Source organism: Tenrec ecaudatus, chromosome X, assembly GCF_050624435.1.
Source record: "Tenrec ecaudatus isolate mTenEca1 chromosome X, mTenEca1.hap1, whole genome shotgun sequence".
Taxonomy (NCBI): Eukaryota; Metazoa; Chordata; class Mammalia; order Afrosoricida; family Tenrecidae; genus Tenrec; species Tenrec ecaudatus.
The window spans coordinates 122,822,461-122,840,262 of NC_134548.1; the positions used below are offsets into that span (position 1 = coordinate 122,822,461).

Genomic DNA, 17,802 nt, shown 5'->3' on the forward strand with positions numbered 1-17,802 from the left:
ATTTAAAATTTCAGTGTCAAGAGCGGTTAGAAAATAATTTTCTTCTGTTAACTATCCCTAATAGTATAAGCCAGCTAGAAGAACAAGGTGTAATAAATCATGCAGATATCATGAATCACGTTAAAAAGTTCTATAGTAACTTGCATAGATTATTTAGAAGAGTGGAAGGTACATTACAATGATATCGAACAGTTTCATTGGGTTACATTAAAACAAGAACTTAATTGGAATTATGTGCAAAAATCATTCGATCATACTACTCAAAATTTCCCATATAGTAATATTTCTGAAAATGATCTTTATAATGAGGCATCATTATTAAAAATATATATTGATAAGGAAAAGGTTAAATCTTGGGCATCAGTAAAAATCACAATAGAGAACAAATGGTTAGAAATAATTCATCATTTTGAAACAAACCATGTTCCATACAATAATGCACTAAAGATTGTGGAATATGCGCTGTCCTTACCAGGAACTAATGCTGCGACTGAACGCGGTTTTTCTACGGTAAATAAAGTGTGGACATCAGAACAATCACAATTAAGTGTTGAGACTTTGAAAGCCATTTTATGGGCGAAATATAATTTAACAAATTCTTCTGAAAACTTTCATGACCTTTTAAACAACAACAGCAATCTACTGAAAAAATTCACTCACATGAGAAATATGCTAAAGAATAAAATAATACTATATATATTTTAATGTATTATATTTGTAAATTGTACTTATGTTAAAATTAAAAATACTATTTTTGCGTTCCATGAAAATTTTTGTTGCTCCATACAGACCAAATTTTTATTCAAGAACACCCCTTCCCCCACCCCCGTCAATGGTGTCCCGCTTTACCAATATTAAAATCTGGTCACCTTAGGTTAGCAGACCAATGCATAGCCACTATACCATCAGGACTCTTAAATGCTAACTATATTCCTAGAAAATCAATAAATAAATCCAGGTAATCATTAGAGGGAAGGTACAGCACTTTATAGAAATTATGAAACTGAGTAATTAATTAAAAGCAGGCCTTTGATACATCAACACCATCTGTAGTTTGGTTTGTATGAATGAATGTTTATAATTTAAGGTGCTGGGATTCTCCCACTGTTAGTTACATTACACAACTGACATTAAATGTAAATTTATAATGGAAATGACTGTATTTTTCCTTTTAAAAATATATTCCCCTCCCAATTATCATGACCCCAATTCTACCTTGCGGACCTGGTTAGACCAGAGGATGTACAGCAGTGCAGTAGGGATCTGGAAACATAGGGACTCTAGGACGGATGAACCCCTCAGGACCAGCGGTGAGAGTGGCAACACCAGGAGGGAAGGGGGTGCAGAAAGGGAGAACCAATATTGGAGATCTATGTGTAACCTCCTCTCTGGGAGATCGGCAATGGGAAGGTGGGTAAGGGGAGACGCCGGGTAGTGTAAGATAAGATAAAATATCTATAAACTATTAAGGGACAAAGGGGAAGGGGGGAAGCGGGGAGGGAGGGAGAGGGGGAAAAAAGGAAACCGAGCTGATTCCAGGAACCCAAGTGGAAGGCGAATTTTGAGAATGATGAGGGCAAAGAATGTATAAGGGTGCTTTGCTCAATTGATGTATGTATGGATTGTGATAAGAGTTGTGTGAGCCCCAATAAAAAGATTTATTAATAAAAAATATATATTGTGAAATGTTTCTTTCACTTTAAAAAATCATTTTATTAGGGGCTCATACAACTCTTATCACAATCCATACATACATCAATTGTGCAAAGCACATCTGTACATTCATTGCCCTCATCATTTTCAAAACATTTGCTCTCCACTTAAGCCCCTGGCATCAGCTCCTCATTCCCCCCCCGCCCGCCCCACTCCCCATGACTGTATTTTTCATTTTCTTAAGATAGTAACTGAAAGGAAGGTTTTACGCTTTAGTATTTGTTTCTCTCTAAATGAAAAAAAATCAATTACATATGTCACTATAATTCTCTTTTCTGTGGCGTGCGTCACTTTATGCATCTTGTCAAAAATATGATGGGATCAGGGGACATATAAACCTTTAAACACATTCCAGGCTTCATTGGACTTACTCAGGGATTTCTCTGGCATCCCACAGGTCATCATGTTCTGCTCCTTCTGCGACCTCTTCTGGGTTCCAGATATCGTCATTGTTTTCAACACTGGTTTGAGGCATGACTATAAAGAAAGGGAGAATCACACTAAGGCTGTTGTCCATTGCTTCTCTAGAAATTGCTCTCTTATTCCTTGCTACACTCAGTTTGAGACAAATCAAGTACAATATGTTCTCCTTGTCGTCACTAGGTTTTTTTTTATCAAAACAAGTTAATTAGTAATGAGCAACCTTAATTGTTTTGTCAGCACAAAACAAATACATGTTAATAATAGTAAATATACAGATAAGCACACACACAAAAGAAAAATTTGAAACCTACAATTCAACTACTTAGAGATAATCAATGTTCACATTCCGGTATATAGCTATCTAGTTGGGGTTTTTTCCCTGTAGACAAATATAAGCAAAGAAATTATGATGGTTAATATTAAGTGTCAACTTGACTAGGCTATGGTTCTCAGTGGTTTGGCAACCACTCTCTAATCTCTTTCCATTTTGTGAGCTAATGTGAGCAGCCAATCATTTGAAAGGGGGAGTTTTGTTTTGGGTGTGGCCTGCTATATAAATGAGCTGTTTTGGCAAAGCTTTCTCTCCCTTTCTGGACCCTGTACTCTTCTCAGTGCCTGACCTCTGGCTTTTGGGATATAAACCTACAAAACTTTCTGGCCTGCCATCTGATCTGCAGATTCCGACAGCCCCAAGAAACCTCATGAGTCAGCAGAGGACTTCAGTCAGCCATCTGACCCACAGATTTTGAGATGTAGCTCTTGTCACCACAGGAACCAACAGAGCTCTTCAGCCTGTCATATGACTCACAGAATTGGGGCTTCTCAGTCCCCACACCTTCTAATTTATTTGTCACATTTTGCTATAGCACTCCTATCTTCTCTTCTGTGTTTCCTTCATGAGGGTGAGTAGCGAGCCTGACTATGTTGTAAGAACTGGTTGTTCTTAAATTGTAGCTAGGATTTAGTGTAAGCCTGCAATCCATTCATGGATTTCTTTTTTTATCTGCCTTGGCTCCCCTTAGAGACCTCCTTGTTAATTTATGGTAGAAAATCTTATTGATCATCTCCCTGGAACATGAGGATCTTCTGTTAATAGTGCCATTGATAAGCCCCTGGTACTAATTTTTATGACACTGTTTAGGGAGGGAGGGATATTTGACCAGTGTAGGCTAACTACAAATTGTAACACCTAAATTGTTCACGTGTACAGAATAAATCTTTAAATTGCTTGATGCTATTTATACAAACATCGGGAGTTGGCTGTCAGGCAAACTTTACAATAATATTCACTGACAATATCAATCCCGGGTCTGCCAGAATAATATATATCTGAGTACAGCAAGCAGGTATTGATATACAAAGTCGATGTTTGCCTGCCTACCTACAGTTCAAAACTCTTGGTATAGCTGTCTTCTGCTTCTGCAAACACCATGAATCTTCAGTCTTAAGTCTTCAGGTTAGTTCACCTATTGGGGTTTCCACAAAGGATCCCTCTGGTTTGGCCTTTGGAGGGTGTTGGGCACCTTGAAGATACAGGATTCAATGCCCTAGTGGTCTAAAACACTTGCTGTGGATCCTCATGGGGTATACAAAAGCCCAGGACAATGTGGCTTATTCGGTGCATATTGCCAGGCATAATTCCCCCTTAAAACCCTTAAAAGTCAGTTATTTTTCTCCACTTAGAAGTTATTCTTCCCACTTTTTCTAAAACAGTTTTTTATTTTAACTTTTTTTTCATTTTAACTGTTTTCCAAAAGACCTATAAAGCACAAGGTTGTCGTGAACCAGAGAGACTCCCCACGCAGGTATATCTTGTTTTATTGTGCTTTGCAAACATTTTGTTTATACAAATTGGATGTTTGTGGCAACTCTGCATTGGGAAAGTCTAGCAGGACCATTTTTCTTTCAGCAGGTGCCCATTCCATATCTCTGTGTCACCTTTTGTTAATTCTTACAATATTTAAAACTGTTTCATATTTTTCTTACACATGCTAAAGTACAATGTATATGTATACATTTTGTACGTACTGTGAAACCAAAAATTTGTGTGACTCGCTTTTTTGGGTTGGGTGGTCTGGAGCTAAATCTGTAATATCTCCAAAGTATACTTGCAATTTTTGTCCCAAGAAACAATAGTACATTAATCTCTACTTTTTTGTTAGACAACTTACTTTTTGCTTCTTCTTTTTTTGGCGGCCCAATATTCCCAGGACCCATGGCTCCAGTAGTTGGAGAATAAATTGACTGGAGTAGAAAAAAAAGTCCAACATTATAACATAAACGACTGGTAAGAATTTAATTTTTAACAACTCAAATTTTATAAGCTTTCCATCTAAAATATTCATATAGATTGTCCTAGTTCAATTGCATATCATTTATATACAACAAAGAGACAGATGCCAAGTTTAATTTTCAATGTTTCTTTCTTGTCCTTCCAAAAAGTAGTCTGTTTAATAGGCCCTAGGAAGGACTGAAGGAATTCTGAACTAAGCACTGGGGTTCTAACCAAAAGGTTGGTGGTTTGAACCCAACAGCTGCTGCCCAGGAGAAAGATGAAACTATTTGTTTTTGTGAAGATTTACAGCCTTGGAACCCAATGAAGCCATTCTACTTTGCTCTAATGGGATCACTATGAGTTGGAATTGACTGGACAGCAGTGGGTTGGGTGTGTAGGTCAGACTTGCCCCAAAGCCTAAATATAACTACCTGAATTTATAAACCACCTCTAGGATAGATTTGATGTATTGAACAGTAATGACCAAAGAGCAAATGAGTTCTGGAATGACATTAAGGACATCGTTATGAAGAAAGCAATAGATAATTTAAAAGACAGGAAAGAAAGAGAAGATCAAAGTGGATGTCAGAGGAGATGATGAAACTTGTTCTTGAACTTAGAGTAACTAGAGTGAATGCAATAAATGATTAAGGAAAACAGTTGAACAGAAAATTTCAAAGGGCTGCTCAAGAAGATAAAATATAAAAACCAAATCCATTGTCACTGAGTAGATTTCTGAAGTAAAGTATTAAAATAAAACATGCAAAGGCATAAAACCAAAAGGGAGGAACATACTCAACATTTCTCAAGCTGAAAAAACTGGACACATTTAAGCATCAAGTGTAGCATTGAAGGGTTCTAAGGTCAACGGTTTCAGGAGGTAGTATGCGATCAGAACCAAGGGTATTAAAGGAAAATGTCCAAGTTGCACTGAAGACGCTGGTGAAAAATCAAGGCTCTATGAATTGATAAAATACAAACTTAAATGTTTCAACCTGCAGATGCAGTGTTGGAAGCACTCACTCATCTATGCCAATCAATTTGCAAGGCAATTTACCAGGTCATTTGACTGGAAGAGATCCATATTTGTGCCCATTCCAAAAAAGATAACCCCAGAGAATGCAGAAATTGTCATTAATATCAAAGGCAAGTACAATTTTGCTGAAGATAATTTAAAAATGGCATATAGTTGCTGACATCAAATGGATGTTGGATGCAAGCAGAGAATACCAGAAAGATGTTCATGTTTTATAGACTATACAAAGGAAGGCTTTGTGGATGATAACAACTACGAATAACATCTTAAAGAATGGGAATTTCAGGACACTTAATGTTACTCCTGTGGAACTTGTGCATAAACCAAAGACAATCATTTGAAGAGATCGAGAGGACATTGAGCAGTTACAATCCAGTAAAAAGTGTTCATCAGGGATAGAGAATGAACCCTGATAGTACAGTGGTTAAAAGTTGACAGTTCTGGCATGTAGCAGAAGGGCAGAATTGACCAAGGGCGTTTGGGGGAATCCAGGGAACCCAGGCAGGTGCTGTAGAATGCTAGGATGCCGAATCCTGGATCTTCGGGGTGCACATGCAAGTCATGCTCTACAGCCTGCATACGGGAACTCCACTGGATAAGCTGGACTCTGCCTCAGACACACTTACAACCTGAGGACTGCCATTCTGATATATTCTGCTTATGGTTATTTATATTAGGGTTTTCTCAGAGGTGAGTTGCCATTGGGGCTCACCCACTCAAAACTGTGTTATATGTTTCTTTGTTTTTCGGTAAGTGAAACACAGGAAGGTGAGCCTAAAGGGAAAACAAATATAACAAGGGTTTGGGGAAAAAGGGGAATAGATAAAGGGTGGGGGTGATAAGGCGGAGATGATGGCAAGAAGTCCAAGAAGGAAAAGTATGTTTGGACACTGCTTATGGAAGCAATTATACAATTGTGCTGGACATGATTGAACTATGGAATAATGTGACATATATATTAACTCTCAAGTTACAGCAAATTAAAACTAAACAAATAAAAAGCATAGATGCAGGTTTTGGGTTCACACTAAATCCTAACTCCAACCTAACAAAAATCAGTTCTTACATCATGGTCCTACTACACATGCACCTTCATGAAATAATCATTAAAGAAAAGGGTGCCACAGCAAAATATGGTGAAGAAAGCAGATGGTGCCCGGCTAGCAATCAGAATAGTGTCTGGGGTCTAAAGGCTTGTATTCAAACAAGCAGCCATCTAAGTGAGGAGTCAACGAAGTCCACACTGAAGAAGCACACCAGCTTGTGTGATGCAAAGAAGACAATGACAAAATATGAATATGGTGAGGAGAAAAGCATCAGAGCAAAAATTATGAACACCTAATTTGTGGAGGGCTGTGGGAGACAATGGGAGTCCAAAACCCATAAGCAGAGAATCTAGTCAGACTGAACAGCTGGCAGATCTGCTCTCGCCACAGGCAAGACTCTCAAACAGCCTTACTAACAGGCAGAGACCATAGTCATCTTGATTATGCTAGATCAAGCTCGACACTTGGCCAGTTGACCACATTATAGATGCAACCTGAATTTGTTCTGCAAACAAGTATGTCTTACTGGTTCCATGACAGAAATGCCTTTCTTGACTTTTTCAATGTTGATGGAGGACTTTTACTTCTTACACATTATTTGTATTTTTGTCTTTATACTATTATGATGTTATCCTTACCACGTTGGTGCGATTTTGCTTTTTATTGTTTTCTGTTGGGTTTCCCAGGTGTGAAGCACAGGAGGAGTGTAAATATAATGATAATAACTGATACAAAGGGATATAGGAAATATAGGGGTGGAGGTGGGTGATAGGGAGAGAAAGGGGGTTTCAGGAATAAATAATGAAGGGGGAGGGAGCGCTAGAATGGATTGTGATAACATAACTCTTAGGCAATTTAACCATGGGGGGGGTGGGAGGGAATGCTCTAAAATTGATGGGGTAATGATTGTACAGTTCTCCTTGATATGATTAAATGATTGAACTATTGAATTGTATCTAAACTACGTGCCAATAAAACTGTTGAGGGGGGAGTTGGTAGTTCGAACTCACCAGCTACTCAGTGGGAGATATGATCATCTGGTCCCTGTAACGGTTAAAAATAAAAGCAAAAAAACTCACTAACATCAAATCAATGCCTCATCATACTGACCCTATAGGACTGGATGGATCTGCTCCTATGTGTTTCTGAAACTATAACTCAGTGATTCTCAACCTTCCTGATGCCGAGACCCTTTAATACAGTTCCTCATGTTGTAGCGACCCACAAACCATAACATTAGTTTCGTTGCTACTTCATAACTGTCATTTTGCCACTGTTATGAATCGGGCGACCCCTGTGAAAGGGCTGTTCGACCTCAGAAGGGGTCACGACCTACAGGTTGAGAACCACTGCTATACCTCTTGAGTAGAAAGCCTTATCTTTCTCTCAAGGAGTACCTGGTGGTGACCTTGCAATTAGCAGCCCATTTTGTAACTACTGCGCCACCAGAGCTATGGAAAACCTATGAGATTGTTCTTGTTTGTCTCACAGGTTCTCTGAGTCTGAATTGATTTGATAGCAACAGGGGTAAAAGATGACGGATAAGTAAGTGTTATAAGATCTGTGCAGTATTAGTTGTGTCTGGTCATATTTTCGAAATAAAATTCAACCATTAAGTAGAGTCTAAGTATTTAGACCCCAAATGACTCAAAGACCCTGATAACTGCTTGTACTTCTGAACATTGTGGGGATGAAATAGTTCACCAGCCCCAGTTAAAAAGGGCATATATATGTTGAACCCCCTCAGTCTTCATATAATAAAAAGTTGTTTTGCCATCCTGTGCAAAAACCATGAATATTCCACAGGCATGCCTCTGACTCACAGTATAAGAACAGTCTTCATTTCTTCAGCTAAGAACAGCTTTACTTCATATAGGCTTTAAGATCCTCTCATGAGTTTAAAAAATCTGCTCTCTTCCCAATGGTGGGGCTAGTGTAAATTAACTGATGTGTTTACAACAGTTCTCTTGCTGTTTTCAGAGAGTGTATTCTCAAAAACACATCACTCTTGTAATCACTCCACAACTCCCAAGATTAATACATGTTAGGGAAAAAAAGAAAAGCAGCTTCTCTCCTAGAAAATGTAATAGTTCATTAGAAACATTAATTATTCTCCCACTGGTCTGATCTTCGAATTCTATATCCTCTAATGATATCTGTACTGCAATATCTGAATGACCAATTATCTCAAAATTGCCTATAACCCAGATATACAGAATCACACGTTATTATAGTAATTTTCCTCTATAAACTGTACAATTCACTAAAATGACCCAAGTGTTTCTGTTCTCATAAGCACTCATCTTTCCCCTTGAAACACTGCTAGATGCAAATAAACCTCATAATGCACAAATGCCAAGGATAAATTCTATCTCTGATCTGTTCCAGTTACAGGTTGTGATTTTCCTTCCTTTTGGATCACAACTTCTCAAACACTTATTTTTTAATTTTTTTCTGAAAAGGGTAGATATAGCCCTATCTTTCTCAGGATGTACCCTCCAGAAATTATTGTTTTGCTATTTCAGCCAAGGAGACAATAAAAAGACCTTGTGTTCCTAACTCCATTGATACATTGTTCCTATGTTTTTTCTCTTGGATTCTATTTGTTATATCTGCAGTTATTAACCTTCTGATTTTTATTTGTTCAGCCTCTACTAAGGCTTTTCCCTGACTAAAATTCTTGGTTCCCAATCTTACTTCCAAGTTCAGTTCCCTACTTTTATAAATTTCATTTCCATTGCATGTTTTATTTGATTCTTCTCATTCCACCAAAGCTCTTCCTGGCTACATATTTAGATAGTAACTGAGTCCACTGAACTTTCTACATATTCAGATTACACGGACTTTCCCACGTTATGGGGCAAATATTGGAGAGAGGAATAAATTAATATGTTTGCTCATGGAAGATGGTTTATTCATAGCAATGAAAAAAGTCATGAAAATAATTCTCTTGTCCAATAATTCTCTTGTACAATAACAGTGAAGTGTCTGCTACAAATTTTCTTTGGCTTCCCTGATAATTGAAGAGGAGGATAGAGGAAAGCAGGACTCATTATAAACAAGTGCTTATCATTCTGGGAATGCTGGCAGTGACCTTGGAGTGGCTACAGTAAGTCTCTTAGCCAAGGTGAAGCTCAGCTCCCTGCCTCAAGGCCCCTTGGGGTCACCTGTTCTGACCCCAAATGCTACTTAATTAATTAGACTCCACAGCCAAGTATGTATACAAGAAGCCGATTTTAGTAGGATAAACGTAGTTTGTCCATTACTTGCCTCAAATTCTTTTCTCTTCTGCATTCATGGGAAGACAAAAAAATGATGGGGACTGGTACTTTAGGCCCCATTAAGATTATGCAATTGAAATGATTTGTTTTGTGAAATAATGTCCAGGCTTACATTGTCCCAGCTACTATTCTTGCTGTGGTTGTCAAGTATTCTTTGGACAGAAATATAGATGACAAACATTGTGAAATGTGGATATTGCTACCATAGTTACAGAACTGTTTTCCTATTCAGTGTTCAGGTGGTTTGGAAAAAAATATAATTATGTTTGCTAGAAATGTGCTAGAGGTTATAATCTCATGCATAATCAGCCTTGCAACCTCCTGCGTATGTTATCAAATGACATAGCCCTGCTACCACTGCAGTTGGAACAAGTTACTCAAATACAGTTTCATAGCTTAATGTGAACAGAAGTAATTTATCTTGAAGTATATAACCACCTGTTCAAATTCAACATCAGCCTCTTCTTCAGGATGAAGTAGTTTAGAAAGGGCTTGCAGAGCAGAAACCGAAGAAAGCGTACCACTTTCCACTACTTTTTCATTTTGAGATTCCACATTTTCTGGTTCCATATTGTTAGCTTCTGTATTCTAGGAAGAAGATTATCAAAAAGAAATGTTTTATTTAAGACAGTAAGACTTTTCAAGTGTCATATCTTCCTTCTTTCCCCAGGAAATTTGTCTTTTTTTAAAATCATTTCATTGGAGGTTCATACAACTCTTATCACAATCCATACATACATCCATGTGTCAAGCACTTTTGTACATTTGTTTCCCTCATCATTCTCAAAACATTTGCTTTCTACTTGAGCCCTTAGTATCAGCCCCTCATGTTTCCCCCTCCCTCTTCGCTCCCCCACCCTCATGAACCCTTGATAATTTATAAATTATTTTTATTTTATTATATCTTACACCGTTCGACGTCTCCCTTCACTCACTTCTCTGCTGTCCATCCCCCAGGGAGGAGGTTATATGTAGATCCTTGTAATTGGTTCTCCCTTTCTCCCCCACGTTCCCTCCACCCTGCTGGTATCGCCACTCTCGCCACTGGTCCTGAGGGGCTCATCTGTCCTGGATTCTCTGTGTTTCAAATTCTTATCTGTACCAGTGTACAGCCTCCGGTCCAGCCGGATTTGTAAGGTAGAATTGGGATCATAATGGGGAAGGGGGAGGAAACATTCAAGAACTAGAGGAAAGTTGTGCGTTTCATCATTGCTACACTGCACCCTGACTGGCTCTTGTCCTCCCCTCGACCCTTCTGCAAGGGGATGTCCAATTGCCCACAGATGAGCCCTGGGTCCCTACTCCATACTCCTCCCTCATTCACAATACTATGATTTTTTGTCGTTGTTGTTCTTTGATGCCTGATACCTGATCTCTTCAACGCCTTGTGATTTCATAGGCTGGTGTGCTTCTTCCATGTGGGCTTTGTTGTTTCTCAGCTAGATAACTGCTTGTTTATCTTCAGGCCTTTAAGACCCAAGACACTGTATCGTTTGATAGCTGAGCACCATCAGCTTTCTTCACATTTGTTTGTGCATCCATTGTCTTCGGCAATTGTGCCAGGAAGGTGAGCATCTCAGACTGCCAAATTGTTAGAACAAAGTGTTCTTGTGTTGAGGGAATACTTGAATAGGGGCCCACTGTCCATCTGTTTCCTTAATACAAAACCTATAAATATTTGTACATAGTTCTAGTTCCCCCTCGTAGTATAATATAATATAATATAATATAATTAATATAATATATTTACATCTGTATATGCCTGTATTTAGATCTCTATAAATGCCTTTGCCTCCTAGTTCTTTCCTCTATTTCTTTGTACTCTCCTCTTGTCCCACTATCATGTTCAGCCTTCATTTGAGTTTCAAAAATTTCTCTGTTATATTGTCCTTGATCCAGCCCTGCCAGACCTCCTACACTCTCATTGCCACTGATTTTGGATCACTTGTTGTTCCCTTGTCCCTAGGTTTGTTAACACCCATTTCCTTTCCCCTACCTCCTCCCCTGCCATGTCACCCTGAAACTGTCATACCGTTGTTCTCTCTTCCAGCTGGTTTATCCTGCCTATCCCTTCCAGGTAGACATGCAGGGACAACAATATGCACCATCACAATACCAAGTACAATGAAGCAACAATAGAAAATAAAACAATAGCTATAACAACTACAACAACAAACCCTATATCTAGTTCAAGGTCTATTTGTTGTCCTTTAAGAGTGCTTTCCAGTTGAGTCTGATGGGGTGCCATGCCCTGGCCCCATATCTATCCCTGGCATTCCCTAGGGACTTCATTACTCTGTTCCCCACGCTGTTCTGCTGCATGCCCCCAGTGGCTGGCTTTGGTGTAGTGGACTCATGGCTGGCACAATTCCCACAGTGTGTCTCTAGTGTTGTCCCCCATGGTGCTATGGGTCAGTGAGGAATGCTGTGTCCTGTGGTCGTCTCTGTGCATTGCTGCTCTGAGGAGAAATATTGTCCTCCGGACTTGGTGAGCCAGGATGTGCTTCATTTTTTTCCCCTTTCCCCCTTATTGGTTCCTGTGGGCTCTGATCAGACAAGTCTCTCTTCTTGAGCTGTAGCTTCAGGGCTGTCCTCTGAAGTGAATTCTTCTGGGGGAGGGTGCTGCTGTCCACTTAGTTGGTAATTGGGCCGGCCCCTCAGGCGTCTCATCGGTTCTGTGCTTCAGGAACATTGTCTTTTATTCTTCTTTGAAAATCTTTGTAAACTCCTTCAGATATATGTAGTTTGCTGACTTATAGACTTAGGGCAGCAAGGAAATTCAAGCACTCTGCCCACGTCCTTAAGTTTTCATATTTAATGTAAGAGGCATTTATTGAGCACCTACTGTAGTGGCTCTCAAATTTTAGTGTTAAGAATTACTTGGGTCATGGGGCAGGGGTGCTGGTTAAACCTGTATATTCTTGAGTCCTGTCTCTGGATAAACAGTGAGTCAGTGTCATATAAGTTGTATATTGCTATTTGGGGACCTACTTTTTCATTATATTTTTATCTATTTCATGCATGTTTTCTAAATGGATATTTTATTTATTGAACTTTGGCACGGCAGACTATGAATTGAGCTGCTAATGGCAAGATCAGCAGTTAAAACCCATCAGTTGCTCTGCAGGAGAAAGATGAAGTTGTCTGCTTCTGTAAAAATTGAAAGCTTCTATGATAGGCCATATCAGAAGGTTATGACTTGGAAACCTCTCTAAATGAACCGGACCTTACTTTAAACATATCTGTTGCAAATAAAGTAACTGAAATATCGTTTTGGACTTACAGCTGAACCACCATAGGGTGAGAGGGTGATGCCTGCAATCCCAATACTGTGGTCGTGGAAATCACTGGACTTTGATCCAAATCTCCTGCTTTCAAGTTTCACACCAGTTGACAACATATGACAAACGTATATTTGCTCTTTTCATATTTTCTTTGCTTTGGGGGATAGCTCTGCAGGTATAGTTTTGCTTCAGTGAATGTGCATTATAAAATTTTTGCCTTCTCTAACTTAAAAAATCTAATAAATCATTTGTCTAACTTTTTTTCAAGCAGTGTATAGTCACTTAACTTTTCAGCCTGTTTAAGTAAGCATACCATATATTTTAACATAAAAGGTTTCTTATACATGTATATTTTCCTTTTTCTCACTAAAATATAACCACCTAAACCACTGGCTAGACTAATGATACTATTATTAGAAGTACCTAGTGTCTCCTGCAGGTTATCTATATTATTTCTCAAGAAGTTGATATTTTTGCCTGTCCACTTTAGAGGTAGAATACAGACACACACACACACACACACACACACACACATACATATATATGATATATGAATGGAGTTTTGAGTTTATAAGTCCTGATTTAAGAACCATTAGTTCTAATGCTGTAGCTGGATACTTGCCCTCATGGCATGATCACTGAAGATATGAGTGCTATTGAAAAATGTGGTGAAAAAAATCAGATGATACCTGGCTATCAGAAAGAATACAATGTTGGGTCTTAAAGGCATGTCTGAAAATAAGTGTCCATCTAAGCTAAGTCCACATGGAAGGAGCACACCAACCTTTGTGATCCAAGGAACTGTAATAATAAAATACAGAACCAGAGCAAAGAATTGGTTTAGGCTCAAATTCTGTGCATCCTATTTGCAGAGTCCTCCTGTGGCCCATCTCCATTGAACAACCTTGGACCTTTGAGCACACATGTGAATGGTTTTGTACTCAGAATGCTGGTACAGTTAGCTGCAAATGTAACTTCTTGTCATATGTTTCCCCGTTTGACCCATTTGTAACTTGTATCATTTACACTATTTTCTACATTATTTTGGATGGAAGTGTACCTGTGTTTTATTTGTTGTTGATGAAGGCTTTTGTTTGGTTTTGAGGGAGGGGAATACACTTTCCTTTATATGAAATCTTGGATAGGTAAATCTATAAAGACCGTAACTAGATTCATAGATTTGTAGGGTTATGACAGGGAAGATTGGAGGGGAACTGGGGAATTAATAACAATACAGGAATGAAGGAAATTATCCAAAACTGATTTTGGTAATGATCGCACAACTTTTTAAAATACATTTAAACCGTTGGATTGTATCATGCAGGAAGCATATGTCATTAAATAGTTTCTGATTAATGATAAGTGGGAACTTTAAGTAAGTTGAGGGATATACTACACTAAAAGCACTAATGGGGCCTTTGTTATACTCGTTTTTAAATAGAAATTGAAGTACTTAAGCTAAAATTTGTAAGAAAATAAAGCTATTAGCAAATATCAAAATAAAACTATTTAAAAATTACACCTCCAAAACCCAAAGGGATAGTTCAACTCTGTCTTATAAGGTGGCTATATGTTGTAATCAACTTGATGGCAGTGATTTTTGGTTTGGTTTTTAGATGTGTATGTTTTTAAAATGTTTTCCCCTTAGAACAGCAAGGGGAACAAAGCAATGAAGTCCCCAGGGAATACCAAAAATAGACTTTGGGGCCAGGGATTGGCACCCCATCAGACTCAACTGGAAAACACTCCTAAAGGTCAACAAATAGTCCTTGAACTAACTACAGGCTTTTCTTTTGTTGTTGTTGTTGTTTTTGTCATTGGCATTTTGTTGTTGTTTTGTTTTCTTTTATTGCTTTGTTTTGATCTGTCTTGTTTTTGTGCATGTTATTATCTCTGCTGGTCTGTCTAAATAAGATAGGCTGGATGCACAATCTGGAGGAGAAAATAATGGGGTCGATGGTTCTGGGGGGACATGAAAGAGGGGGAGGTGGGAAGAATGAAGTGGTGTTAGCAAACCTAGGGACAGCGAAAAACAAGTGATCCAAATCGGTGGTGAGAAGGGTGTAGGAAGCCTGGTAGGGCATGATCAAAGGTAAAGTAACCAAAAGGAATTAGTGAATCCCAAATGAAGGCTGAGCATGATAGTGGGATAAGAGGAAAGTAAAAGGAAATAGAGGAAAGAGTAAGGAGGCAAAGTGCATTTATCGAGGTCTAAATAAAGGCATGTACATATGTAAATATATTTATAAATGAGGATGGGGAAATAGATCTATGTGCACATAATTTATAGGTTTAATATTAAGAGGTAGCAGATGGACATTGGGCCTCCACTCAAGTATTCCCTCAATGCAAGGATACTTTGTTCTATTAAACTGGCATTCCATGATGCTCACCTTCCCAATACGATTGTTGAAGACAAAGCTGGTGCATAAGCACATGTAGCAAAGAAAGCCGATGGCGCCCAGCTATCAGAAGACATAGCATCTGGGGTTTTAAAGACTTGAAGATAACCAAGCGGCCATCTAGCTCAGAAGCAGCCAAGCCCACATGGAAGAAGCACACCAGCCTGTGTGATCACGAGGTGCTGAAGGGATCAGTTATCAGGCATCAAAGAACAAAAAAAAAGCATATCATTCTGAATGAGGGGGAGTGAGGAGTGGGGGCCCACATCTGTAGGCAACTGGACATCCCCTTATGGAAGGGTAGCGGGGAGGAGATGAGCCAGTCAGGATGCAGTATAGCATCGATGAAACATATCACTTTCCTCTTTTTCTTTAAATGCTTCCTCTCCCACTGCCCCCCCTCCCCACTATCATGATCCCAATTCTACCTAACAAATCTGGCTAGACCAGAGGATGTACACTGGTACAGATAGGAACCGGAAACACAGGGAATCCAGGGCGGATGATCCCTTCAGACAGGTGGTGAGAGTGGCGATACTGGGAGGGTGGAGGGAGGGTGGGGTGGAAAGGGGGAACCGATTATAAGGATCTACATATAACCTCTTCCCCAGGGGATGGGCAACAGAAAAGTAGGTGAATGGAGATGGCAGATAGTGTAAGATATGACAAAATAATAATTTATAAATTATCAAGTGTTCATGAGGGAGGGGGATCGAGGATGGTGGGGGGCGAATGAGGAGCTGATGTCAAGGGCTTAAGTGGAGAGCAAATGTTTTGAGAATGATGAAGGCAATGAATGTACAAATGTGCTTTACACAATGTATGTATGGATTGTGATAAGAGTTGTATGAGCCCCCAATAAAATGATTCAAAATTTTTACCTCTTGATGATCCCTCATATTATGTTGTTATTTGGGAACTCTAATGGATTTGTTCATTGACTTTTCTGAAAGTTCGCACAAAATAAAATAATTATTTTTCTGAGTATAATCCCACCCACCCATTGCCATGAAGTCAATTCCTACTCATAGTGACCCTTCATACAGGGAAGAGTAGAACTGCACTTTAGGATTTCGGAGATTGTAAATCTTTATTGAAGCCGAAAGCCTCATCTTTCTCCCACAGATCAGCTGGTGGACTCAATCTGCTGACCTTGTGGTTAATAGCCCAACGTGTAACTCACTATGCTACCAGGGCTCCTCTAAGTATAAACAATAGTAATTTTTATGTATAGTGTGGAAATTTTATGAAATAAACATGTTAAATATAAATAAGAAAGTCACAAGTACTTCCAATTCTCTCATCCAGACATTAGTGTCTTAAGCAACGTCTACAAAAGAAAGAAAAAAGATAAAATCTCTAGTTATGTTTTCAGTAGAAATTCAAGATCTTTAAAAATCTTTGAGATGTCAGACTTTAATGACTTGTATGAATGAAGACTAGAATTTGACCTAATGTTAATTATTTGGGTTTAAATATAGAAGCAAAGGTCTCTAGCCTTCTAGTGATGTTTTTAAAACGTTATTTTACAAAATTAACTCACAGGAAATATTTTTTCTGTTAATCCACTGCAACTTTTGAGTTGTACCTAAAATAGTAACACAAATTGATTCTAAAGTTTGTGCTGCTACAGAAATACAGTGTATATTTGCACGTAGATGATTCATCACAAATCTTGTTTTATTGTGTTTTTCTTTATTAATTTCAGTCTTGAAATAGTAAACTGACCTTAATGCCCATCAGAGATGTTGAGGGTACTAAAAACAAGATAAATTGCCCTTTAGATCTAGAACTGTGGCATTTTATCATAGTGGATAAAAATGAAGGCTGTGGAGTCATAATGCTTGGTATTATATGTATCCTTTACTTCCTAGCTCTGTGACTTTGGGCACATTTTTCCTTATCTTTAAAATGGGGATAATAATATTGCCTATCATGGATTTATTTATTGACTATGCTAAGGCATTTGACTGTGTGGACCATAACAAAACATGGATATCCTTGAGTAGAATGGGGATTCCATATGACTTCATTTTGCTCATGTGGAACCCTTGCATGGATCAAAAGGCAGTTGTATGAACAGGAAAAGGGCATGCTGCATGGTTAAAAATCAGGAAAGGTGTGTGTTAGAGTGATATCCTTTCACTATACTTATTCAATCTGTATGCTTAAAAATAATTAGAAAAGTTGGACTATATGAAGAATGCAGCAAGATTTAAGGAAAGCTTATTACACTTATTAAAAACCTCCAATATCCAGATGACACCTGATCTTGCTGAAAGTGAGGAGGACTTGCACTTGCTGATGAAGATAAGGACTGAATCCGTTAGTCTGGATTACAA

The 17,802-nt window shown here is 38.6% G+C and overlaps 1 protein-coding gene across 1 annotated transcript in view; it reads right to left on the bottom strand.

Moving 5' to 3' along the window:
* The window catches only part of DNAAF6 (dynein axonemal assembly factor 6), a 61,692-nt gene that overhangs the window by 33,814 nt on the left and 10,076 nt on the right, over positions 1-17,802 (bottom strand). The window contains exons 2-4 of the mRNA XM_075539124.1: positions 10,213-10,362; positions 4,308-4,380; positions 2,085-2,190 (exon numbers count right to left, since the gene is read on the bottom strand). Coding sequence (XP_075395239.1) covers positions 2,085-2,190; positions 4,308-4,380; positions 10,213-10,362 — 329 coding nt within the window. The remainder of the gene's footprint in view (positions 1-2,084; positions 2,191-4,307; positions 4,381-10,212; positions 10,363-17,802) is intronic.